Below are 27458 nucleotides of genomic sequence, written 5' to 3'. Positions count from 1 at the left end.
TGCAAGTCTGTTCACCCATTCCCCAGTAGGAGATTAGCCAGACTTTCAGTCTCTTTGACTATACATGGAGAGACATGGTGATCGTAAAAAAAATGGACACATACAGTAACTAGACTAGGAGGCAGCATCTCTGATAGCGTATATATACTATACACTTGCTTGGTTTATTTGCCACCAAAAGATGGTTCAGTCTATAGGGAGATCCATCCAGTGTTATCTCTGAGTACAATTGCAGAATACATTGTTGTTGATTTTGATACAGCATTTACAATATCTCAATTACTGTGTGTCACAATATCACAATTATAACTTTAGGTTGTGTCTGATTAGCTTATTGAAAACTATGTCACCACTTGTGACTATCAGAACTCAATATGCTAAATTATATTTTCACAGCATATTTAGACACTGAATTCATTCTAATAGTTACCACTATATACTCGGTATATAAATTATATTTCAACACCATACATGTTCGTTTCAAGCACCAATTCATTTTCAGAGATTCCAACTATACATATTGTTTTCACATTTCAATTCTCTGATTGCATATTTTCCATGATTACTGCCTTCTATAAAATTCACAATACTTTCCTTAGACAGTCCACACTGACTTAGTTTATGTGTTCTCTCATCATCGTCATCTTTGACATTGTCACTTTGTGCAGCATTGAAAGGTATCGTACTATCTTGTACATTACATATCATATTGAAGTCACCTTGCTGTGTTTGTTTAAACAGTTCACACAAGTAGACAATATTAGTAGGTAGTAAAGGTCCTGTCACTTCTAAAGTACTCAGTACTTGTGATTTGCCAGCCTGGTATTGATGCACTTTTCCATGTTTTACCTAGTATCAAGAATAGTGTATATATTAGTTACAAGTTACAGGAAAATATTTTGTGTATACAACTTTATGCACAATCATGAATTTAAAGTGGTGCAAGCTGAGATTCTAGGCTTTTGTGGAAATATTGAAAACCTTCCTTAAATTTTCTTTCTATAATATGTATTTCAATTCAGTTAAATCAACCATTTGGTTTTTTTTTTTCTTATCAAAATTTCTTACACATAGGGTTAATAAAGATGTGTTCCTATTCCAGGCTTAAAAAATGTCTTCACCCATCACTAAAATGTAAAATCACCTTTTAACAGACCTGTATAGCGCCCCCAACCACATCATTCATTAATCTGCAGCTGTGCATATATATATATATATATATATATATATATATATATATATATATATATATATATATATATATATATATATATATATATATATATATATATATATATATATTTAGGAAATCGTTTCTGGAACTAAATGACTATTTTGATCCTATTTTAAAATCTATGAAAACATTTTTAAATACAATTGTATTTCTCAAGGTGGTATTCAGTGTCACAGTTGTGCCCCAGTTGCACCTCTGACTGAGGTGTTGCAGAAGCCCCCCCCCCCCATTAGCAACAACGTAGTTCAAAGTGAATGTATGTTTTGTAAATATAAGACATGTCTTCATACCTTGAGTGTCTTGAGTGCAGCTCCTTGGAAGGCCACTGGTGATAGGATAGTTGGTGGTATACCAGACTGTGGTCCTGATAATGCTATAGTACTTTTGCTATTAAGAAGGAAGTTGAAGAGTGCTTGTGTATAGACACCTTGTATCTGAACCATAGATTCACTATAGTGATCTGATTTGGTTACCTTGTCCTGACTAGGTTCAGTTAAGGATAACAACAGTTATATGAAGGGGGGGGGGCATATACTATGACTGTATTGGGGACCTGATATGATATATGATATACATGCCAGGGGTAATAATCCAGAAGTGCTTAATTACGATACAGAGTGGAAAAGTGCTATACAAAGCTGTTCTAGTGACTACTACAGTACTGACTAGCCTGGAATCTCTACTATTCTCCAGACTACTACAGTACTGACTAGCCTGGAATCTCTACTATTCCCCAGACTACTACAGTACTGACTTGCCTGGAATCTCTACTATTCTCCAGACTACTACAGTACTGACTAGCCTGGAATCTCTACTATTCTCCAGACTACTACAGTACTGACTAGCCTGGAATCTCCACTATTCTCCAGACTACTACAGTACTGACTAGCCTGGAATCTCCACTATTCTCCAGACTACTACAGTACTGACTAGCCTGGAATCTCTACTATTCTCCAGACTACTACAGTACTGACTAGCCTGGAATCTCTACTATTCTCCAGACTACTACAGTACTGACTAGCCTGGAATCTCCACTATTCTCCAGACTACTACAGTACTGACTAGCCTGGAATCTCCACTATTCTCCAGACTACTACAGTACTGACTAGCCTGGAATCTCTACTATTCTCCAGACTACTACAGTACTGACTAGCCTGGAATCTCTACTATTCTCCAGACTACTACAGTACTGACTAGCCTGGAATCTCTGCTATTATCCAGACTACTACAGTACTGACTAGTCTGAAATCTCTACTATTCTCCAGACTACTACAGTACTGACTAGCCTGGAATCTCTACTATTCTCCAGACTACTACAGTACTGACTAGCCTGGAATCTCTGCTATTATCCAGACTACTACAGTACTGACTAGCCTGCAATCTCTGCTATTCTCCAGACTACTACAGTACTGACTAGCCTGGAATCTCTACTATTCTCCAGACTAGTACAGTACTGACGAGCCTGAAATCTCTACTATTCTCCAGACTATTACAGTACTGACTAGCCTGGAATCTCCGCTATTCTCCAGACTATTACAGTACTGACTAGCCTGCAATCTCTGCTATTCTCCAGACTACTAAAGTACTGACTAGCCTGGAATCTCTACTATTCTCTAGACTACTACAGTACTGACTAGCCTGGAATCTCTACTATTCTCCAGACTACTACAGTACTGACTAGCCTGGAATCTCTAACTATTCTCCAGACTACTACAGTACTGACGAGCCTGGAATCTCTACTATTCTCCAGACTACTACAGTACTGACTAGCCTGGAATCTCTAACTATTCTCCAGACTACTACAGTACTTACTAGCCTGGAATCTCTGCTATTCTCCAGACTACTACAGTACTGACTAGCCTGGAATCTCTAACTATTCTCCAGACTACTACAGTACTGACTAGCCTGGAATATCTAACTATTCTCCAGACTACTACAGTACTGACTAGCCTGGAATCTCTGCTATTCTCCAGACTACTACAGTACTGACTAGCCTGGAATCTCTACTATTCCCCAGACTACTACAGTACTGACTAGCCTGGAATCTCTACTATTCCCCAGACTACTACAGTACTGACTAGCCTGGAATCTCTACTATTCTCCAGACTACTATAGTACTGACTAGCCTGGGATATCCATTATTTCTGCTAGACTACTAAAGTAACAGTAATTGTCAGTATTGACATGTACATGTAAGATCTTATCTTGGTATGTCACTTTCTTGATATTTACTTCTCTCTACATGCATTGTATCATTCAAAATAATCAACTTTATTTTTAAATCAATCAACCCCTTTTGACCAGTTTGTATACTGCTTACAAAATTTATAAAAACAAAACAAAACAATTCTATCCATCTACTACACAGCAATAACATTGCCCCCTTCACCAGGTCCTGTACAGACCATGACATACCAGTGTCAGGTCTGTGTCAGCAATACAATGAATTATAACTGTGAACATTTTCTCTCTCAATTTTTTCATATTCATCTAAGGATTTTATTTGATGTGTTTTAGTTGACTAATCAAGAAATTACATGTTAAAACATACTTGCTTGTAATTTTAGAATTCTTCATTTAAAAGGTACCTTGACTTTGAAAAGTTGTTCTTGCACATTTTGATCTTGGATGATAAACTTCCTCTTGGGAAATTTCTTGTTGATGTAAAGAGTTCTCCAGCAGTTGGCTAAATGACTGTATTGTGTTCACTTTATTTCTGAATTCTTCATTTAAAAGGTACCTTGACTTTGAAAAGTTGTTCTGTGAATGTTTGTTAGTGATGAAATGTCACTTCATAAAATATGAACTTCAAGATAGTCTTGATAGTATTTCATCATTTAATTCTTCTTTGTCATTAAATAATTCAATTTTTCATTTCTCAAATGATAAAAGCAAAATTTTGCACATTTTGATCTTGGATGATAAACTTCCTCTTGGGAAATTTCTTGTTGATGTAAAGAGTTCTCCAGCAGTTGGCTAAATGACTGTATTGTGTTCACTTTATTTCTGTATGTTATTTTTGTATACTTTACCATGCTTGCTATGGCATGTTGTTATACAATAAAGATTGATTGATTGATTGATTGATTGATTGATTGATTGATTTATTGATTGATTGATTGATGTACTATAAATCATCAATAAAGAAATATAAACTTTTTGAAACACTACACACAATTGATATTTAGCTAAAGTAAAAACTGAATCTTTCATCCATACTGTTATGTGGACTTGTTCACCAATCTGGTGTCCTGGGTTGGTCACATGACTCATCACTGGCATCATGTGACAAACTAATGGAATCCCAGATGTGTAAAAGTTGAAAGTGGCCCCTCCCTGTCTAGGTTGAAATCTATTGTCACATGATTCCAGTGGAAACATAACCACCTAATAATGGAATAATGGTACATATATTTGTTTCATTAGAAACATATCATATCACATCACATCACACTGTCCAGTGATGTTTTTTTGTACATGTACATTCTGTATGTAGACTTATACAATACACATTGTACATGTATTATGCATATGTTGATAACTCCTATGTTAGTTACAATACTACCACTGTTTTTTGTTAAGGTTAGGAAGTAGGTAAAATCTACCATGACTTCCCCAAGTATTTCATTTTTGTTCCCCACCAAAATTGTGGTACATTCTCAATCTGATTAAAATCTGATGTAAGAATAAGGCTAGACTGATTTTAATATCTCTATTTCCTTCATATATTGGTGTTTGTTTTCAATTTTGTTGTTCCAGGAACACACACCCTCATTGGAAGATAGCGATCACTCCTGGAACAGTGACATTGAAAACAAACAGAACTATATGACGGAAACAGAGCTAATAAAAGAAAGTCATGCCTTATTCCTACATCAGATTATTAGTCTAAGATTGTTACATGCAATGGAAATCTTTGGAAAGTTTAGCATAATTCTCTTCTCTGTTGCTGTGGTTTTTACACATCAGCAAGTACACCGAGTTATCTACATGCCAGGTCTTACAGTACAAATACTTTCAGACAATGATTGCCTTTATCAACCACAACTAGTTTGACTGGTACATCTTCAGTTAATACTAGACCAGCAGGGGAATTTAACCCATCTTCCGCTCTATCAATACGACAGATGAATCTTCCACTCATGTCAAATTTCTGTACACAGCATTTGCTATCACTGATATACAGATATCTGTTCTTGTCCATCACTATTCCATATGGATGATCAGGGTTTCTCCCGAAAAAGCCAGTACTGAACCAGAAATACTTTTTACCAAACTTGTATAGGAATTTGTCATAAGCATTGAAGACCTGGACACGGCAATTCTCAAAGTCAGTTACATACAAGATTCCTTGACTGTCAATGTACATGAAGTAGGGTTCTTTGAATTCACCATTCTCATCACCATACTTGCCAAAGGAGTTGATGTAATCCCCATTCTGTCTGTATTTTCTTACACAGTGACTATCTTCCTTGTCTGTCCTATCTCCACAGGTTCCATCCCAGTCAGTGACATAGACAGTACCATCTAGAGGACTTATATAGATACCTCTGGGATACTTCAGTTCATTTTGTCCAAAGCATCTGACAACATTTCCATCTTCGTCACTTACCACTATTTGTTTGTTACCATTATCTGTCATAAAGTATTCATCTTCAGCTGATATTGCTACATCAAGTGGACAGAATCTCTTCTTCAACTGTGTAAATTTCAACATTTTCTTACATTTCCCATGAATATCAATAAATTGAATTCTGTGATTCTTTGTATCAGCAACCACCATGTCTCCATGTCTGTTCAAAGTGACACTGCTAGGATTATTGAAATCTCCAGCATTACTTCCTTCTTTGCCGATAGTTTTCACCAATCCTTTAATGACAGGTATCTGTAAAGGTGATCCTGGTATTGGTTGGTCTTCTATCACCATGGTAACTTGATATTTACCATCCATTTCACCATGTATCATCACAGTGTGTGTACCATCTGTGTTGTCAGTTACTGGGATGTCTTCTTGTGATCCATCTGGTTTTCTTATTTTCACTTTCACTTCTTGGTTTGGTATGACTGTCTTACCTCTGCTGTCTTTAGTTGTTATCAGTAACTTGACAGATTCACCTTTCACTAGTCTCTTTGGAATGTTGTCAACTGTACACAGAGATGGACATACATCATATCTCAGAACTCCCAGCATTCCATCTGTAGTGACATCATCAGAAGATTTGAATGTAACCACTTCCTGTTTGACATCTGGTTTGGTTTCCATGGCAGCCAACTCTTCAATACGTTGTATGAGCTTAGATTTAGTGGACACCAGTTGAGCTGCACTGCCATGGTTGACTAATGCCTCTACATATTCAGATGTACTGATAATGTTTTCATATTTGAATTCTAAATCGGCAATCTGAGTTTCTAATTGTTTGACCTGTAGATGGCAGTCTGTTTTCAACCCCTCTGTCAATGTGTAATGCTCTTCTTCAATTCTTCCAATGTTTGACTCTAGTTCCTTTAAACCTGTCTCAATAACCTTGGTATGGATCATCTTTTGTTGGGTCACTTTACATTCCTCTACTTCAAACTGATCTTTCACTTTCTTGCATAAATTTACAACTGTTATTTTACTTTCATCTGCCTCCTTTGCTTTCACTTTCAATTTCTCCACCATTTTTGACAATTCTTTGGAACACTCATCAGCCACAGTTTGTAGATATCTATGGCTGTGGTCTGGAATACGGTGATCTATAATTGTACACTCTGAACAGATTGGTACTTGACACGTATCACAGAAATATTTGACCTCATTTGCAGGATGACCTTTACAACATATAGTGGACAAAATGGCTGACTGCATAGCAAACTTTGTCTTTTCATGTTCTTCTACAGACAGTACTGTATGTGAGCTAGCACGTTTCATTTTCTTGTGAAATAAAGTGAGACAACCATCACAGAAGTGCTGCTCACAATCTCTGCAAAAATGTGTAGCATCATTTTCTTCACAAAACTCACATTTGTGTTGTGTTTTCTTTGCTTCTTCAGTTCTTTTCTCAACCACCTCCAGTAGTGTGTTCATAAAAAAGTTGTTCTTCAATGCAGCAACTCCACCAGAGGGTAGATCTACTTCCTGCTGACAAGTCGGACAGTTTAAGACTCCTTTTTTCTTTACAAGTGACTCTAAACAGTGCAGACAGAATGTATGATGACATGGTAGAAGTTTAGGTACTTTGTATTGCTCCAAACAAATTGAACAAGAGAGACAGTGTTCTCCAATTTTATCCAGAATTTCTTCTGGTGTACCTCCAGAGGCAGCCGCCATGATGGCAACCTACTAGAGTCTGAGTATATATGCATCATGTGACATAGGACTCCCTAAGCTATGACAGGTGAATAATTACTATATAGTTCAAGCAAGGCAACTGTGCAAGCATTACCATGGAAACTTACACATTTACAATTAAGAGAGGGAACCCCAAAACTGGCCTGGTATCTAGTAAGTCAAATTCAAAGTTCATGATAAGATCTAGTTCTATAAATTCTTTAACTTTGTTGTATCATTTTTAACTTTATACTGGAATCAGTTCTAAGTTAAAAAAGTTAGGTGTGAATTGTTGACTAATAAATCAGTGGTGTTGTTGTTCAGTTAATGAAGTATTTCACTTTTACATTCTTTTGTTCCTGTGAAGCAACTTTGAAATGGAACAGTTGTAAATAGTAGAGAACTTCACTGGAAAATCTAGACATTTTATATCTCCATGTAGACACTTGATTTCACAAGTGGTCTAGATATTATGGGCTGTAACATACAATCATGTATATTCACTTACAAAATGCCCCCACACATCAATATCTCTATACTTGTATGTCACCTAATCAGAAAAAGTCCATAATTTGTTAGTTTCAGAATTTATAGCATTACACTATGTAGATATAGCTATACAATTTATACATATTTTCTATTTCTATTTTCTATTGATCACAGAGTGTACATGTACAGTGAGTCACTACATTGTTATGTATATAACAAAGTCTGAGTACCAGACATGGAACATTACAGTAGATGTGACCCAGATTTGACCTCTCATTGTATAGTTTACATGCAGGTCATAGGTCACTGACTAGTATATGTATACAATGGTACATTCCAGGTAATAAACCATTGACAGTGACAAACTAATTATTGATTTCATAGTTCAGTTACTAGAGGAATGTTCTGTGTCTGCTGTCTGTTTTGAATTGCAAATCTCAATTATAAATTTGAAGATTTACATTTGGTATTCACTTTCAATTAATTAAATCTAAGTAGACAGACTATTGTTTTAATATGGGAAAAAATGACAAACAAATTGCAAATTATGTTGACATACAATTGTTTGAACTAAAGTCATTCCTATTGTTCAGTAAACTTACATACACAGTTGTATGCAATGTGTGTAGTTCTGTGCCAGCCACATGCTGTAAGGCCAGGCTTCCATTTACTTCATGATTGACATATTATCGTTTTGTTTAGTTCAATACACTGTGCTCAATCTACTGTTGCACAGCTTTTTCTTTTCACGATAATCACAGTATCGTTAATTGTCTTGTCTTGCACCAAAGATCAATCAGCTACCTTACCTTTCTGACAAGTGGCGACATTTGGTACAATATTTCTATTTTTTTTAAATGGTGGCGGCTGAGCCCTGGTGGAGTCTATTACGAACACATGCAACTATAATAACAATGTTTTTTATAAGCAATTTGCCCACACTATGCTCAAAGTGCTTTACAATTATTACACCTGGCACAGATCTATGGTGGCACAACAACCCTAGGCCCCTAAATACTTCCTCAACTCCCTGAGGAGCATACAATCAATAATAGCCTCCATAAGCACACACGATTAAAGCATTCACAATACAACCTTTATCCTACCAGGTCCTCAATTTCACAACTGGGTTTACTGGCACACAGCTGGGGTTCAAATCTTGCCCATGGACTTTAGCCATTCAGAAACAAATGACAGTAGTGAGACTCTTACTTACATGTACAAACACAGAGCTGGCCATTATAATTAGTTGTTGTCTCGCCCCGATCTGGAGAGATACTATAACTGCGTACAGATTAGCGAGCGCCGGATACACTCACAGCAATCGCAGTTCCTATCAGTATGCATTAGTATTCAGTGCTACGGAGTCAGGTGACGACTTTGATTTAGATGAAACGTAGCAAAAAAGGCACGCACGACTGTCGACAGTCTAAAGTAATAGTATTTTCCCTGCAGAACTAGTACGCATCAGTCATTTCAGAGTAGACCAAAAAGTGAACCAAGCAACCAATTACAACCACCTGTCAGTGTGTATGATAGAATTACTACTGACATGCAAGTCTGTTCACCCATTCCCCAGTAGGAGATTAGCCAGACTTTCAGTAGAATTTGTCTGTTTGACTATACATGGAGAGATATGGTTATCGTAAAAAAAATGGACACATACAGTAACTAGACTAGGAGGCAGCATCTCTGATAGCTTATATATAATATACACTTGCTTGGTTTATTTGCCACCAAAAGATGGTTCAGTCTATAGGGAGACCCATCCAGTGTTATCACAGAGTACAATTGCAGAATACATTGTTGTTGATTTTAATACAGCATTTACAATTAATATCTCAATTACTTTGTGTCACAATATCACAATTATAACTTTAGGTTGTGTCTGATTAGCTTATTGAAAACTATGTTACCACTTGTGACTATCAGAACTCAATATGCTAAATTATATTTTCACAGCATATTTAGACACTGAATTCATTCTCATAGTTACTACTATATACTCGGTATATAAATTATATTTCAACACCATACATGTTCGTTTCAAGCACCAGTTCATTTTCAGAGATTCCAACTATACATATTGTTTTCACATTTCAATTCTCTGATTGCATACTTTCCATGATTACTGCCTTCTATAAAATTCACAATACTTTCCTTAGACAGTCCACACTGACTTAGTTTATGTGTTCTCTCATCATCGTCATCTTGGACATTGTCACTTTGTGCAGCATTGAAAGGTATCGTACAATCTTGTACATTACATATCATATTGAAGTCACCTTGCTGCGTTTGTTTAAACAGTTCACACAAGTAGACAATATTAGTAGGTAGTAAAGGTCCTGTCACTTCTAAAGTACTCAGTACTTGTGATTTGCCAGCCTGGTATTGATGCACTTTTCCATGTTTTACCTAGTATCAAGAATAGTGTATATATTAGTTACAAGTTACAGGAAAATATTTTGCAGATACAACTTTATGCAGAATCATGAATTTAAAGTGGTGCAAGCTGAGATTCTACGCTTTTGTGGAAATATTGAAAACCTTCCTTAAATTTTCTTTCTATAATATGTATTTCAATTCAGTTAAATCAACCATTTGGTATTTTTTTCTTCTTCTCAAAATTTTTTACACATAGGGTTAATAAAGATGTGTTCCTATTCCAGGCTTAAGAAATGTCTTCACCCATCAAAAAAATCACCTTTTAACAGACCTGTATAGCACCCCCAACCACATCATTCATTAATCTGCAGCTGTGCATATATATATATATATTTAGGAAATTGTTTCTGGAACTAAATGACTATTTTGATCCTATTTTAAAATCTATGAAAACAGTTTTAAATACAATTGTATTTCTCAAGGTGGTATTCAGTGTCAAAGTTGTGCCCCAGTTGCACCTCTGACTGAGGTGTTGCACAACCCCCCCCCCCCCCCCCCCCCATTAGCAACAATGTAGTTCAAAGTGAATGTATGTTTTGTAAATATAAGACATGTCTTCATACCTTGAGTGTCTTGAGTGCAGCTCCTTGGAAGGCCACTGGTGATAGGATAGTTGGTGGTATACCAGACTGTGGTCCTGATAATGCTATAGTACTTTTACTATTAAGAAGGAAGTTAAAGAGTGCTTGTGTATAGACACCTTGTATCTGAACCATAGATTCACTATAGTGATCTGATTTGATTACCTTGTCCTGACTAGGTACAGTTAAGGATAACAACAGTTATATGAAGGGGGGGGGGGGGGCATATACTATGACTGTATTGGGGACCTGATATGATAGAAGACTTATACCACAATATATACATGCCAGGGGTAATAATCCGGAAGTGCTCAATTACGATACAGAGTGGAAAAGTGCTATACAAAACTTTTCTAGTGACTACTACAGTACTGACTAGCCTGGAATCTCTACTATTCTCCAGACTACTACAGTACTGACTAGCCTGGAATCTCTACTATTCTCCAGACTACTACAGTACTGACTAGCCTGGAATCGCTACAATTCTCCAGACTACTACAGTACTGACTAGCCTGGAATCTCTACTATTCTCCAGACTACTACAGTACTGACTAGCCTGGAATCTCTACTTTTTTCCAGACTACTACAGTACTGACTAGCCTGGAATCTCTACTCTACTCCAGACTACTACAGTACTGACTAGCCTGGAATCTCTACTCTACTCCAGACTACTACAGTACTGACTAGCCTGGAATCTCTACTATTCTCCAGACTACTACAGTACTGACTAGCCTGGAATCTCTACTCTACTCCAGACTACTACAGTACTGACTAGCCTGGAATCTCTACTATTCTCCAGACTACTACAGTACTGACTAGCCTGGGATCTCTACTATTCTCCAGACTACTACAGTACTGACTAGCATGGAATCTCTACTCTACTCCAGGCTACTATAGTACTGACTAGCCTGGAATCTCTACTCTACTCCAGACTACTACAGTACTGACTAGCCTGGAATCTCTACTATTCTCCAGACTACTACAGTACTCACTAGCCTGGAATCTCTACTCTACTCCAGACTACTACAGTACTGACTAGCCTGGAATCTCTACTATTCTCCAGACTACTACAGTACTGACTAGCCTGGGATCTCTACTATTCTCCAGACTACTACAGTACTGACTAGCCTGGAATCTCTGCTATTCTCCAGACTACTACAGTACTAACTAGCCTGGAATCTCTGCTATTCTCCAGACTACTACAGTACTGACTAGCCTGGGATCTCTACTATTCTCCAGACTACTACAGTACTGACTAGCCTGGAATCTCTACTATTCTCCAGACTACTACAGTACTGACTAGCCTGGAATCTCTGCTATTCTCCAGACTACTACAGTACTAACTAGCCTGGAATCTCTACTATTCTCCAGACTACTACAGTACTGACTAGCCTGGAATCTCTACTATTCTCCAGACTACTACAGTACTGACTAGCCTGGAATCTCTACTATTCTCCAGACTACTACAATACTGACTAGCCTGGAAACTCCACTATTCTCCAGACTACTACAGTACTGACTAGCCTGGGATCTCTACTATTCTCCAGACTACTACAGTACTGACTAGCCTGGAATCTCTACTATTCTCCAGACTACTACAGTACTGACTAGCCTGGAATCTCTACTATTCCCCATACTACTACAGTACTGACTAGCCTGGAATCTCTACTATTCTCCAGACTACTACAGTACTGACTAGCCTGGAATCTCTACTATTCCCCAGACTACTACAGTACTGACTAGCATGGAATCTCTACTATTCTCCAGACTACTACAATACTGACTAGCCTGGAATCTCTACTATTCTCCAGACTACTACAGTACTGACTAGCCTGGAATCTCTGTTATTCTCCAGACTACTACTGTAACAGTATTGACATGTACATATAATATCTTATCTTGGTATGTCACTATCTTGATATTTACTTGTCTCTACATGCATTGTATCATTGAAAATAATCAACTTTATTTGTAAATCATTCTACCCCTTGTGACCAGTTTGTATACTGCTTACAAAATTTACAAAAAAAACCCAAACAATTCTATCCATCTACTACACAGCAATAACATTTCCCCCTTCACCAGGTCCTGTACAGACCATGCCATACCACAGTGTCAGGTCTGTGTCAGCAATACAATGGATTATAACTGAACATTTTCTCTCTCAATTTTATCATATTCATCTTAAGGATTTTATTTGATGTGTTTTAGTTGACTAATCAAGAAATTACATGAATTGTTAAAATGTACTTTCTTCTAATTTTAGAATTCTTCATTTAAAAAGTACTTTGACTTTGAAAAGTTGTTCTGTGAATGTTTGTCAGTGATGATATGTCACTTCATTAAAATATGAACTTCAAGATAGTCTTGATAGTATTTCATTATTTAATTCTTTGTTCTCAATATATGAATGAAAGAAAGGCACTTTTTTCTTCTTTGTCATTAAATAATTCAATTTTTCATTGCTCAAATGATAAAAGCAAAATTTTGCACATTTTGATCTTGGATGATAAACTTCCTCTTGGGAAATTTCTTGTTGATGTAAAGAGTTCTCCAGCAGTTGGCTAAATGACTGTATTGTGTTCACTTTATTTCTGTATGTTATTTTTGTATGCTTTACCATGCTTGCTATGGCATGTTGTTATACAATAAAGATTGATTGATTGATTGATTGATTTATTGATTGATTGATTGATGTACTATAAATCATCAATAAAGAAATATAAACTTTTTGAAACACTACACACAATTGATATTTAGCTAAAGTAAAAACTGAATCTTTCATCCATACTGTTATGTGGACTTGTTCACCAATCTGGTGTCCTGGGTTGGTCACATGACTCATCACTGGCATCATGTGACAAACGAATGGAATCCCAGATGTGTAAAACTTGAAAGTGACTTTTCCCTGTCTAGGTTGAAATCTTTTGTCACATGATTCCAGTGGAAACATAACCACCTAATAATGGTACATATATTTGTTTCATCAGAAACATATCAAATCACACTATCTAGTGATGTTTTTTTGTACGTGTACATTCTGTATGTAGACTTATACAATACACATTGTACATGTATATGCATATGTTGATAACTTCTATGTTAGTTACAATACTACCACTGTTTTTTGTTACGGTTAGGAAGTAGGTAAAATCTACCGTGAGTTCCCCAAGTATTTCATTTTTAATCCCCATCAAAATTGTGGTACATTCTCAATCTGATTAAAATCTGATGTAAGAATAAGGCAAGACTGATTTTAATATCTCTATTTCCTTCATATATTGGTGTTTGTTTTCAATTTTGTTGTTCCAGGAACACACACCCTCATTGGAAGATAGCGATCACTCCTGGAACAGTGACATCGAAAACAAACAGAAATATATGATGGAAACAAAGCTAATAAAAGCAAGTCATGCCTTATTCCTACATCAGATTATTAGATTGTTACATGCAATGGAAATCTTTGGAAAGTTTAGCATAATTCTCTTCTCTGTTGTTGTGGTTTTTACACATCAGCAAGTACACCGAGTTATCTACATGCCAGGTCTTACAGTACAAATACTTTCAGACAATGATTGCCTTTATCAACCACAACTAGTTTGACTGGTACATCTTCAGTTAATACTAGACCAGCAGGGGAATTTAACCCATCTTCAGCTCTATCAACATGACAGATGAATCTTCCACTCATGTCAAATTTCAGTACACGGTCTTTGCTATCACCCACATACAGATAACTGTTCTTGTCCATCACTATTCCACGTGGATAATACAGCTGACCTTCACTTTGACCTGGAATGCCAAACTTGTACCAGAATTGGTCATCGGCACTGAAGACCTGGACACAGTGATTATCAAAGTCAGTTACATACAAGATTCCTTGACTGTCAATGTACATGAAGTAGGGTCCTTTGAATTCACCATACTTGCCAAAGGAGTTGATGTAATCTCCATTCTGTCTGTATTTTCTTACACAGTGACTATCTTCCTTGTCTGTCCTATCCCCACAGGTTCCATCCCAGTCAGTGACATAGACAGTACCATCTAGAGGACTAATACAGATGCCTCTGGGATGCTTCAGTTCATTTTGTCCAAAGCATCTGACAACATTTCCATCTTCGTCACTAACCACTATTAGTTTGTTACCATTATCTGTCATAAAGTATTCATCTTCAGCTGATATTGCTACATCAAGTGGGCAGAATCTCTTCTTGAACTGTGTAAATTTCAACACTTTCTTAAATTTCCCAAGAATGTCAATAAATTGAATTCTTGCATTCGTTGTATCAGCTACCACCATGTCTCCATGTCGGTTTAAGGTGGCACTGAAGGGCTTACTGAACTCGCCTTGATTACTTCCATGTTTGCCGATAGTTTTCACCAATCCTTTCATGACAGGTATCTGTAATGGTGATCCTGGTATTGGTTGGTCTTCTATCACCATGGTAACTTGATATTTACCATCCATTTCACCATGTATCATCCCAGTGTGTGTACCATCTTTGTTGTCAGTTACTGGGATGTCTTCTTCTGATCCATCTGGTTTTCTTACTTTCACTTTCACTTCTTGGTTTGGTATGACTGTCTTACCACTGCTGTCTTTAGTTGTTATCAGTAACTTGACAGATTCACCTTTTACTAGTCTCTTTGGAATGTTGTCAACTGTACACAGATGTGGGCATACATCATATCTCAGAACTCCCAGCATTCCATCTGTAGTGACATCATCAGAAGGTTTGAATGTGACCACTTCCTGTCTGATATCTGGTTTGGTTTCCATGGCAGCCAACTCTTCAATACGTTGTATGAGCTTAGATTTACTGGACACCAATTGAGCTGCACTGCCATGGTTAACTAATGCCTCTACATATCCAGATGTACTGATAATGTTTTCATATTTGAATTCTAAATCAACAATCTGCATTTCTAATTGTTTGACCTGTAGATGGCAGTCTGTCTTCAACCCTTCTCTCAATGTGCATCTTTGTTCTTTAACTTTTCCAATCTGAGACTTGATTTCTTTAACACTTGACTCCAAAATCTTTATGCAAGTTTCTTCATGCTTGGTTACTTTACCATCCTCTACTTCAAATTGGTCTTTCACTTTTTTACACAAACCTACAACTGCCATTTTACTTTCATCTGTCTGCTTAGCTTTCACTTTCAATTTTTCCACCATTTTTGACAGCTCTTTGGAACTCTCATCAGCCACTATTTGTAGATATCTATGACTGTGGTCTGGAATACGGTGATCTATAATTGTACACTCTGAACAGATTGGTACTTGACACGTATCACAGAAATATTTGACCTCATTTGCAGGATGACCTTTACAACGTTCAGTGGACAAAATGGCTGACTGCATAGCAAACTTTGTCTTTTCATGTTCTTCTACAGAAAGTACTGTATGTGAGCTTGCACGTTTCAGTTTCTGATGTACTGGCTTGACACAACCATCACAGAAATACTGCTCACAATCTCTGCAAAAATGTGTAGCATCATTTTCTTCACACCACTCACATTTATGTTGTGTTTTCTTTGCCTCTTCTGTTCTTTTCTCAACCACCTCCAGTAGTGTGTTCATGAAAAAGTTGTTCTTCAATGCAGCAACTCCACCAGAGGGTAGATCCACTTCCTGCTGACATGTTGGACAGTTTAAGACTCCTTTTTTCTTGACAAGTGTCTCCAAACAGTGCAGACAGAATGTATGATGACATGGTAGAAGTTTAGGTACTTTGTATTGCTCCAAACAAATTGAACAAGACAGGCAATCTTCTCCAATTCTATTCAAAATTTCTTCTGGTGTACCTCCAGAGGCAGCCGCCATGACGACAGCCAACTAGAATATGAGTTCCTGTACTGGATTGGTACATTTATCATATGATATAGGATTCCTTAAGTTATTAATTACATACTAGTCTGTGGGCATTACCATGGAAACATACATATTTGTGATTAAGCTAGGGAACCCTAACACTTATGGTATCTCCTAAATCAAGATTCAAGGTTATGATAAAATCTAATAGTATAAATTCTTTTATTTTCTTGTGTTACTGTTTCACATCAAAGTTATGAATGCTCACAATTAAATCAATGTTTTTTGCTTTCCAAACAGTGAATTATTTCAAATTACATTCTTTTTTTCCCACAAAGCAAATTTGAAATGAAACGACGATTGCAATGGAAAATTTGGATATTTAATATGTAGTAGACATTTCTGAATTTTACAAGTGGTTTATATATTATGGGCTGTAACATATATTTGCTTGCCTCCCCATTCTCTACATCACAGTCTCTCTATCACTGTGTCTACGTGTATGTCATCTACACAGAACATTTCATAATTTCTGTTAAAGGCCTACTCTGAAAAAGTATTCAAACATTAGATGTGAAAAAGAATTATCTGACAAAGATATAGAAAAGTTGACCTAGCCCAAAGGATAACCCTAGGTCATGCTCATGGCTCCTGGCCTTTAATTTCATGATTTATGTAAGTAGTAAAGTTACTTGTGTATTCATGTTTTCAATGAATCAGTGGGTTTTTTATATACATTTCCTACATTATTAGTACACTATGACTGTTAAACTCTCTGGGAACCACACCTGTAACTTTTCTGCTGAATAAGTGTGACCCAGTGTTTGACCTACAACTTGTAAATAGGCCAGGTCAAAGGTTATGGAATGTGTTCATAGACGCGCCATTCAGACTGACAAAAATGATAACATAGTTTGGTTACTGTTTACTGTGAATTCAGTTATATAGTTTGGATTAGCTAGCTGGCAGTTGACTGGTATCATTGTACCAACACATCAAACTATAATGTTAGTTTTGACCAACACAATACAGCACAAAATGTTTTACAATAATTATTTACCCCTTTCTTATATAGTACTTCCTACACTATGCGCAAGGCACTTTACCCTTGTCACAGACCCATAATGGCACATCCCCAACTCCCTGGGGAGCATGATACAATCAATTACAGCCTCCACAAGTACACATGATTAAAGTATTCACATTACAACCTCTATCCTACCAGGTCCTCAATTATACAGCTGGGTTGACTGGCACACAACTGGGGTTCAAATCTTGCCCAAGGACTTTAGTCACTCAGAAACAAATGACAGCAGTGAGGCTCAAACTTACATGTATAGACTCTGAGCTAGCCACTATAATCATGTGACCATCTTGACTCCACTGGAGTAATCAGAAACATAGTACACAAGCGTTGGTCCAATAATATCATTATGTATACTTAGTTTATAGTCTTGTAGAGTTTCAGTAATGTAATTTCAGACTTTCAGTTATAAAATCACCCAAATAACAATTGGATTGTTTCACAGTTATACATAACTTTACATTTAAATCAAGATTTCTTAAATCCCAATTCATTTTATGAATATGCCATTTTGTACTTGATTATTGCAGCTGTTGACACAGTATAAATTGTATCTTTGGACTCTCAAGATAGTCTATACTTGCTTGTAATTAGCATAGAGTCCAGTTAAGTAAGGGATTTTGGACTCTCAAGATAATCTATACTTGCTTGTAATTAGCATAGCGTCCAGTCATGTAAGGGGATTTTGGACTCTCACCTTTCCCCTACTCACCTAAATATTTCACAAATGGTCTTTGGCCAGAAACAATGCACAAATTCTTAATAACTTTTTAATTTGTTCTGCTGTCAAATGACACCAATAACATCACCAAAGATATTAATACATCAATCATTAAAGGATACACTTTCACTTTATGGGAATCTAATGATGAAACCTTCTGGTTCAATCCTATACTTTGTAACCATGACGACCCATCATCCAAATCATCTGGTTGGTCTTCTTCTGTTTCATCGTCTGATTCATTGTCGCTATCATTGTCTCTATGGTAACAAAAGTACATGAAATTTTATCTACAAATCAATAAAAAATCTGCAAAAGTTGCTAATGGGACAGTTTTTGTGGTCAGTTTTGTTACAATACCATTGACACATTTCTAACTCTTAATGCTGTACATTGATTCTGAAATATAATAATGCATGTACCTAGGGCAGGTAAACTTGTGTGTATGGTGTGTAAGTATATGGTTTTATTTGTACATTATCACAGATTGAGTATCTCTGCCTTTGTATGCATGTTAGACCATCATAATTTCTATCTTTGGTGCTAGAATAAATTGAGTTACATGTATCATACACCCAGTATCACTTCAAATGTACATGTTGTAATTCAATGTACCGGTAGAGCATGCTCACAGAACCCATGCAATAACTATAAAGTTGTATTGACCCCTGGAACACTTTTACTGAAATACTACAAGAGGCACGCTCATCAATATACTGGGTGGTAAAGAGAATGGTACTCCGAAAGTGAGGCTCTTCCAGCCATACAATCTCAGTCCACAAAACCCATATCTAGGCCATAAAAAATATGAATTCATTTGGTTTTCAGACTCTGACAGCAGTACAAAGAATATCTTAATATACTCACAATGCTTTATTGTTAGATTCCTTCCCAGTCTGACATAAATCTGATGTTGTATTCATTGCAGTATTCTTTTTTCTGTCTCCCTGATGAGGACTGTTTGCCGATGACAATGGCATCTCAAATTCAATTCCTGTAAACATAGTTTACACAGTGCAGATGTTAGATGTCTACATTATAGTAAAAGTGTTGAGATAACAGCAGTGTTGTCATTGAAATGTTCAAATAAAGATGTATGGACTGAGTTTATACATGTTTGGAGGTATTACTATTAATCTCTTGATTACTTTCATAGGTAGCTATGTGTACCTTTGATAAGACTCACCACACATAAATGTATGTGAAAATATTATTGAAAAAACACTTAATATCAACAAGATGTACACTTTTATTAAGTTCTAAGGCATGTCAGATTCAAAATCAGAATCAATATGTTGAAGGAACCAATACTAGTAAATAATCAACGAAAGAAGAGCTAGGGTGAAACATTTAGTTGCACTGTATGGATTCCTTGAGGGTATCCACTGATCCAGATGTGATTTGTGTATTGGTATATACAACCAACCTGCATGGTGTATTTCAGATGTATCACATGTAGCTCTAGATATTGAGAATTAGAAATAGTTTGGAATGCGTTGAATGTCGCTGTGAGCAGAACAAAAAATTATATACGCTTGTGTGTGTGTGTGTGTGGTGTGTGTGTGTGTGTGATTTGCCCAAGCCTGCCTGTTTTTCTGTGTACATGTATGCAGCATGTACTTGTGTATTAGTAGAACAGAAGATATTGATGAGTGTGTCTATGGTATATAGTGTCCAGTGTGTGTGTGTGTGTGTGATTTGCCCCAGCCTGCCTGTTTTTCTGTGTACATGTATGCAGCGTGTACTTGTGTATTAGTAGAACAGAAGATATTGATGAGTGTGTCTGTGATATATAGTGTCCACAGCTTTGTTGAACCTTGTACAATTTGTCTGTCTGTTTATGTATGCATTGACTGTCCTTGTGTGAGCATTAATGTGAGCATTGATGCCATAGTCATTTTGTTGAAATATTACACATTTCAGTCTTGGTTGTCACTTATCCTTGACTATAACATTCACCATTCAATCTTATCCCCATTACACTGATATATCAATACACTAGTACGGTACATATACATACCTTCATTTTTCAGAGCTTCTCTCAGACCTTTAGTTGTCGGCGTAATCAAAGCTGTCATGTTTGGATTACCTGCTATACCAGCAGCTCTAAATAAGATAGTATACTGGTATGTACACATATAGAAGAATGCACACTGTTTGCTTCTCACCATGTGAAATACAGAGTGAAAACTCTCAGACCTGTACATGAAATAATGGAAATTATAATTTCAACGTTAAGTATACATTATATATCATTTTGGTGGTAAGATAACAGTGATTACTGATATCAGTGCATACACACACATATGCCCCCACGCCTCCCCCCCCCCTCCCCCCCAAAAAAAACCCCCAAAAAACCAAAAAAAAAACCACACACTTGTATTTTTGATGGACAGTTTCTGTTTGGATAAATACTGGACATATAATTTATATTTACATGTATATTGATAAAAGATCCCCATTACTGATGAGTGCCAGACTGTGTATAGTCGACATACATGTATTTTCACTTCTCCTTGTACAAACTGTTCAAAAATAGTCAAACTTATTTATGTTCCCACATCCTCTCACATCACTTCATTCCAATTCTCATCCTTCCACCCATACGTTACTCATCTATATACAAAATACACGACTTTGTAATTAACTAACTCACCAGTCAGATGTGAGAGAATCCTGTATCTCTGGAGTCACCGAAAATGTTTTGCTATGAAAGAATCAACGAAAAGAACTTGAAGGTTAGACAAATGTTTACTATATGATATAAAACACTTGACATCCTAAATCATAACATAAAGATGACAATGTAGATTATCACAATCACTACTTTTTTCACCAACTAAGGAATTCTCAATTTCAATCTGGACATTTTTGGTTCAAATTTCCAGTAACCTAGGGTGTCAACTGTCTAAGATAGATCCCTTTCAAACCAAAATTAACAAGTTGAGTAGGCCATCCACAACCAACAACACAGTAGAACAATTTGACCGTACAATGTGATCTCAATGGATATCATACTGACAGCAGTACTGCAGTACACCTGGTCACATTGTAACTTTTATAACGATGTGACCCATCCCCCTTTCTTTCCTTTTTTTCTGTCAGTTTCCTGTTTTGTACTATTTTTTCTCTTTTGCATAAATACATTCTAAACTTATATCTATTAAAACCTTTTGTAATGGTACATTGTTCCTATCAATCGGTCAGGATCATATTATCGACATTATTTTGTGATGATTGTTTTAATAGTCATCAAATACAATAAAAGAACAAGTACATCAAATAATATCAAATCAATGAAGTTCACCTATTTGTTTGACATCTCTAAACCCACCCCCACCCAAGACACCCCTAACAACTCTACCCCCTCCAAGACACCCCTAACAACTCCCCCCCCCCATACTGCCTCTAACAACATCATGTTTATTCTAGTTTCACAATACATAATTTTCTAATTACTTATTACAGATTTAAGTGTAAGCTACATGGTTACAGATTTACCTTTGTTGTTTGAATTCAGTTGAAATCCTCGGAAACAGTTTGATCCAGGGAATGCTTGGATGTATCCATGTTAACATACACTGGTGAGATTCTGCTCTGCTATCCGTACAATTCTGTACATCCTATAGGGAATAATGAAAAGTAAGATAACATACCACCTATAGCTCATGGGTTTTTTTTTGGCTATCTAGAGGCATACCGATAAGACTGAAAGGATAAATCTAATGATAACAATTTAACTTTCACCCATACTGTGCTCAGAGTGTTTTACAACTATTGTTCCTGGAATAATAACATTACAATTTACATGTCATCAACTCTGTGAGGAGTATACAATAGTGAACTTGTAAACCTACCATCTTGAATGATGCATCATGGGAAATGTGATGATAAATATGAAGCCATCAGTATTGTCAATAATATTGTTACATTGTTTGTAAGCACATATAATTCCAGTGATGGTTACTCTGACCATTAATGGCATTATAGGAGGTTTATTTTTATCGATAGCTCCAGATTAGGTATTAGGTAAATACAGATAATCCCATAGTCCTTTGCATCTGAGCATGCTCAGTTTGGATTGCAAGTTCCCTTATTACCATGCATAAAGTGAAAACGCTCACCACACACCCAAACCTACATCTTACACATCCATAAAGCTGGGCTGGTGGGGATGACTATATATTCAAATCTTTCTCAAAAATTTGTATACCTGTTTGCTAATGACAGCAATTGTTATATAAATGTCAATCAAATGTAGCACATCGATTCATGATATATGTTTTCATGATATTTGGTACAATTAACCGATTTATCTATTCACATTTTAAATTCTATTGGTATACTCTACTTTGAGTATCATGCCTTTACTTTATGTCTGCTATTTTGATTTTCATCTTTTCTGATAACTTTTGTCAAGTCACACTGACTGTGATAGATACATACAATGTACATACATACATACATACATACATACATACATACATACAATGTACATACATACACACACACACACACACACACATACATACACACACACACATATACATACATACATACATACATACATACATACATACATACATACAAATACATACATACATACATACATACATACATACATACATACATACATACATACATACAAATACATACATACATACATACATACATACATACATACATACAAATACATACATACATACATACATACATACATACATACATACATACATACAATGTACATACATACATACACACACACACATACATACATACATACATACATACATACATATACACATGTATATATACATTATGCATGCATGTACACAGAGACACAGGCTCAAATATACATGCATGTAAATTGTACGCACACACACACACACACACACACACACACACACAATAATTAGACATTGTAAATACTACAAGCGGTACAGTAACAGGTTGAAATCTCAATTACGTTCAGATATTTTGAAAACGACTACTTATTTATGATTAAAGACATTATTATACTAGATTACTACAGGCAAAGTATTTATTGCAATTCAAAATAATTCCTTGATCTGATCAAACGATTACTTACCGAAATATCATGACATTTTTTCTGGGATTGACAAGTGACAAAATTTTTAAGACCAATACACTCCTCCATAGTTTTCAAATTATTACACCACTGGAAGGTCTTTGGTGACAGGAATCGAACTCTGGATTTTAAACTCCAATCAACAGGACACTTTGAACTTGTGTTTGCTGTCTTTGTCTGTAGATAAGAGGAAATAAGAAAGCAAATATTTCGATTGTTAGATATCGGTGGCAATAGGTAGTAGTTCAAAATAAGTATAACTCTACACAGTTCCCTTCCCTATCTTAGATTTAATAGTCAATTTTATGGTACCAAGATGCATTGCGTGAGACAATGTTGTTCATTATGTTTAGTCTTGTTTTATCTTTATTACATTTGAAATTACATTTTCATCAGGAAATGATGGAAACACATGTTGACCTCTTTGATTATGAGTGACTTTATCCAACAAAGACCAAACGCTATCATTGACAGAGAGGGATTTTACGGGGGAACCAGGGTACGGTCAGGTGACAACCACACCCCCTGAGTAACATGTGCAAACCCACTGCACGTACACAATACATGGCATTGTATGGGGAAACACAGGATATATCTTGAAACCATCAACAGGTCTAGTAATGGTGCAATGACTCTGATTGCATGCAGAGTATTTTGTTGGTGTTCCTTGTAGGAATGTAATAATATTAATTTTACACTACATTGTAAAGTAAAAAAAAAGAAGATTTTTAAAGAGGAAGAAAGGTGAAACTATTTTTATCCTGTTTCATTTCTTTACGCTTACATGTACATGTAGGTGTGAAACCCAGAAAAATCATATCAGCAGCACTTCTCTGAAATAGAGATATAACAAATGAAAAAGCTGACTAAGAAAAGACCTACTTTACTGATTACAAGCATCAAGGAAACAAAAGTTAGAAGCTTAACACTTCTTGAAACTGAATTGTTTGTCAGGGTAACGATTAAAAGTGAGACAGGGGTATAACAGGCCCTCTAACTTCATCTACACATCAAATCTATGAAAATCCATGACAACAATGAGCAGCTGGTGATTTTGGTAATAAATTTGGTATGTGTGGACGTGTGAATGTCTTGGGAATGTGTGCATTGTTACAGAAAGTTGATATTTATACATGGTACGTACAATTTTAGACAAAACGTGATCAGACTGGGATTTGTTACTCATGCAGAAAAGCTGATTTCTGAAGATTGGCATGTCAAGGCGCTCATGACAACCACAAGGGTCGCCAGCTCCATCTACAAAGGTTACACATATAGCTCCTAACTTTGTGTTTCCCAGAATTCCTCATTCCAGTGTACAAATGTACAGGTCACTTCCATTTTGTAACCATATCGTAGAGATGTGGCTTGATGTAGAATTGGTGAAAGTGCCCTTTTTTTGGTCTCATAATAAAATCCTTCTTAAATAAAAGTGAGCCTCACCTTTGCACGCCTTTAAAAATCCATTCTATAGCTTCCATTAGTGAATTACAAATGAAAGTTGACTTGTAAATTTCTGATATCATTTGAAAACACTAAATGAACAACTGTACTTACTGGTACTTCAGGTTGTTTTGGGACGGACTCTGTGTCTTCTTTCACTGTGTTTCTCCTCACCTCATTTTCCAAGCACTGTTCTATATCGTCATTGTGGAACACTTCATCCATGTTCTGAAATCAACGTAATAGGATCAACATTGTCAGAAAGGTCACAGACTTACTTTGCGACTGAGACAAAACAAGCATACCACCCCCCCCCCCCACCCCCACATATGAACAATGTACTACTAACAATGTATTACAGTAAGGACATATATTTGTATTAGAGTAACAGACTAACATACATGTATATATGTACCAACATGTGGCAATGAACTTAAAACCTACATTACAATACCACACTACAGTAGGTGTTTGCACCATGAACACAGCTGCATAGTTGTTTTTTTTTGTGTGTGTGTTTTTTAAATGTACTTGTACAGTATGTTGGGCCACAGACAAGGAAGTTCTCTGGTTGGGCAAGACATGATGATTACTTGTACTTACTTAGCGTTCACTCACTTCATTTATAAATCACTTCTTTTGTTGTTTTAATTCTCATCACTGCTCCAGTGTTGCAGCCAGCCTTTTCAAAGAGTGGGACATAGTGTCCCGAAACTTTCATTTTTCTGGGTCATCATACAATTTTTGGGGGACATTACAAAAAAAGTGCCAATATCATTGTAGCACAACTGTACAGTTTTTCAAAATATTTACCCACATGCTGATCCATGCTAGATATTTGCTGAATGATTATGCAGTTGCCTATCCAACCCTGTTGTTATCTATGCAATATACACGATCATTTGGCTGTTGCTATAGGCGTGGTCATGTTGCTAAACATATTTGCATACAATTTTAGTGTGGGTCATCTATGACCTGTCACTTCCAAAAGTGTGGGTCAGGTCAAAAAAATGTGTGTCAAATGACCCAGAAACCCCCTCTGGCTGCAACACTGCTGCTCTATTCCTCAAGTACTGAATTCTGATTTCAAAATCTACTTTACCTTGTCAAAAGATAGATCTAGCATTGTCATTAATCTATTTGATCCATCACTTGGAATATTTGTAGGTTCATCCACACTTTCATTATCATCCATTGATCTTGTACTGCTGGGTCTTTTTGACATACTCTGAAAACTGAACGGATTCCTTCGTTTCCCTCCTCTCCTGTCTCCAGACCCAAAACTGTTATATTTCTGATTGTGTTTTAAAACTGAGGTATCTTCATTCTTTACTTGTCCACCTTTCTTTCTTCTTCTCATTTTCATAACGTCTGAAGGTCGTTGCCATTTTCCTTCTGGTGACTTTGCAACGCTACCTTGAATGTCTGCCATTGTTTTTGTCCTTTTAAGTTTTATCACATGTAAAGTAGTATTTGAATGTTTTCACGATTCTTGATTTTCAAACACACTTATATCTGTTAATAACAAAGATAAAGAAAATTTATGTTCATAAGTAACTTAAGCTAGGTTCATAAATGTAGTATTGAAATGCCCTATATCACAAATTTACATTCACATAATTTTTATTTTTTATTTAAAAAAATTGTTTATTTACTTATTTTTTTTTAGGGGGGGGGGGGGGGTTCTGGTATAAAATTTGAAGAAAAAAACACCCATATACCTTGGCACCCTGTCAACAAGGAGATCATCTCAAGTTAGCATTTTACAGAAAGCCATATGGGGAGGGGGATCAAGGGGGGGGGGGCACTTGGTTCTGTCTGTAAAAAGTACCTGTCACCAACTCAAAGTCAAGCCCACGGAAGCAGGACACCTGGACCCTTTGCCATCTCGGCCCCCGTCATCTCGACCCTCTATTGGGACGACCATAGTCATCTCGACCCTCACACCCTGGTCATTTCGACCCCGCTCAAAATATCAAACTAACGTATCTTTATCCTATAGTTGAGTCTCACCGTCAACATGGCGTTTGAACGGTGGTTACCACTCGATGTTCCGAGTTACGTTAGTTTTTCAAATGAAATCTGACAATTTTTGGAAACGGAAACACTGATTTTTCGTTTATGAAACTTCTCCATGGTTGTAATACCTGTAATCAAAAAGTGAGTAGGCCTGTATGCGGAATGTGCCGTCGTAGACCTATTGTCGGTGGTGTCTGCACTCTCTAGTGTGTTCGGTTCGGTGTCACG

The 27458-nt window shown here is 36.4% G+C and overlaps 4 protein-coding genes across 4 annotated transcripts; all 4 read right to left on the bottom strand.

Moving 5' to 3' along the window:
* Positions 1 to 498: 498 nt before the first annotated feature.
* On the bottom strand, positions 499 to 1677 carry LOC144436495 (protein downstream neighbor of Son-like). Its single transcript, XM_078125301.1, has 2 exons — positions 1525 to 1677; positions 499 to 849 (listed from the first exon to the last, which is right to left on the bottom strand). The coding sequence occupies exons 1-2, from the start codon at positions 1675 to 1677 to the stop codon at positions 499 to 501; spliced, it is 504 nt and encodes a 167-aa protein (XP_077981427.1).
* Positions 1678 to 3530: 1853 nt separating this feature from the next.
* LOC144436411 (E3 ubiquitin-protein ligase TRIM45-like) lies at positions 3531 to 7544 on the bottom strand. Its single transcript, XM_078125208.1, has one exon. It carries the CDS (start codon positions 7542 to 7544, stop codon positions 5235 to 5237), a length of 2310 nt encoding a protein of 769 aa, XP_077981334.1. The 3' UTR covers positions 3531 to 5234.
* Positions 7545 to 9924: 2380 nt separating this feature from the next.
* On the bottom strand, positions 9925 to 26571 carry LOC144436494 (protein downstream neighbor of son homolog). The gene is made up of 10 exons (XM_078125300.1): positions 26314 to 26571; positions 25326 to 25439; positions 23769 to 23945; positions 22181 to 22302; positions 21336 to 21386; positions 20700 to 20878; positions 19547 to 19673; positions 18802 to 18939; positions 11042 to 11234; positions 9925 to 10448 (listed from the first exon to the last, which is right to left on the bottom strand). The coding sequence occupies exons 1-10, from the start codon at positions 26569 to 26571 to the stop codon at positions 10098 to 10100; spliced, it is 1710 nt and encodes a 569-aa protein (XP_077981426.1). The 3' UTR covers positions 9925 to 10097.
* On the bottom strand, positions 14607 to 16886 carry LOC144436088 (E3 ubiquitin-protein ligase TRIM45-like). Its single transcript, XM_078124769.1, has 2 exons — positions 16072 to 16886; positions 14607 to 16029 (listed from the first exon to the last, which is right to left on the bottom strand). The coding sequence occupies exons 1-2, from the start codon at positions 16884 to 16886 to the stop codon at positions 14607 to 14609; spliced, it is 2238 nt and encodes a 745-aa protein (XP_077980895.1).
* Positions 26572 to 27458: the final 887 nt, after the last annotated feature.

Source organism: Glandiceps talaboti, chromosome 6, assembly GCF_964340395.1.
Source record: "Glandiceps talaboti chromosome 6, keGlaTala1.1, whole genome shotgun sequence".
NCBI classification, from domain to species: domain Eukaryota; kingdom Metazoa; phylum Hemichordata; class Enteropneusta; family Spengelidae; genus Glandiceps; species Glandiceps talaboti.
Note: the sequence above shows the minus strand (reverse complement) of the source record. Positions and strands in the feature narration are given on the sequence as shown.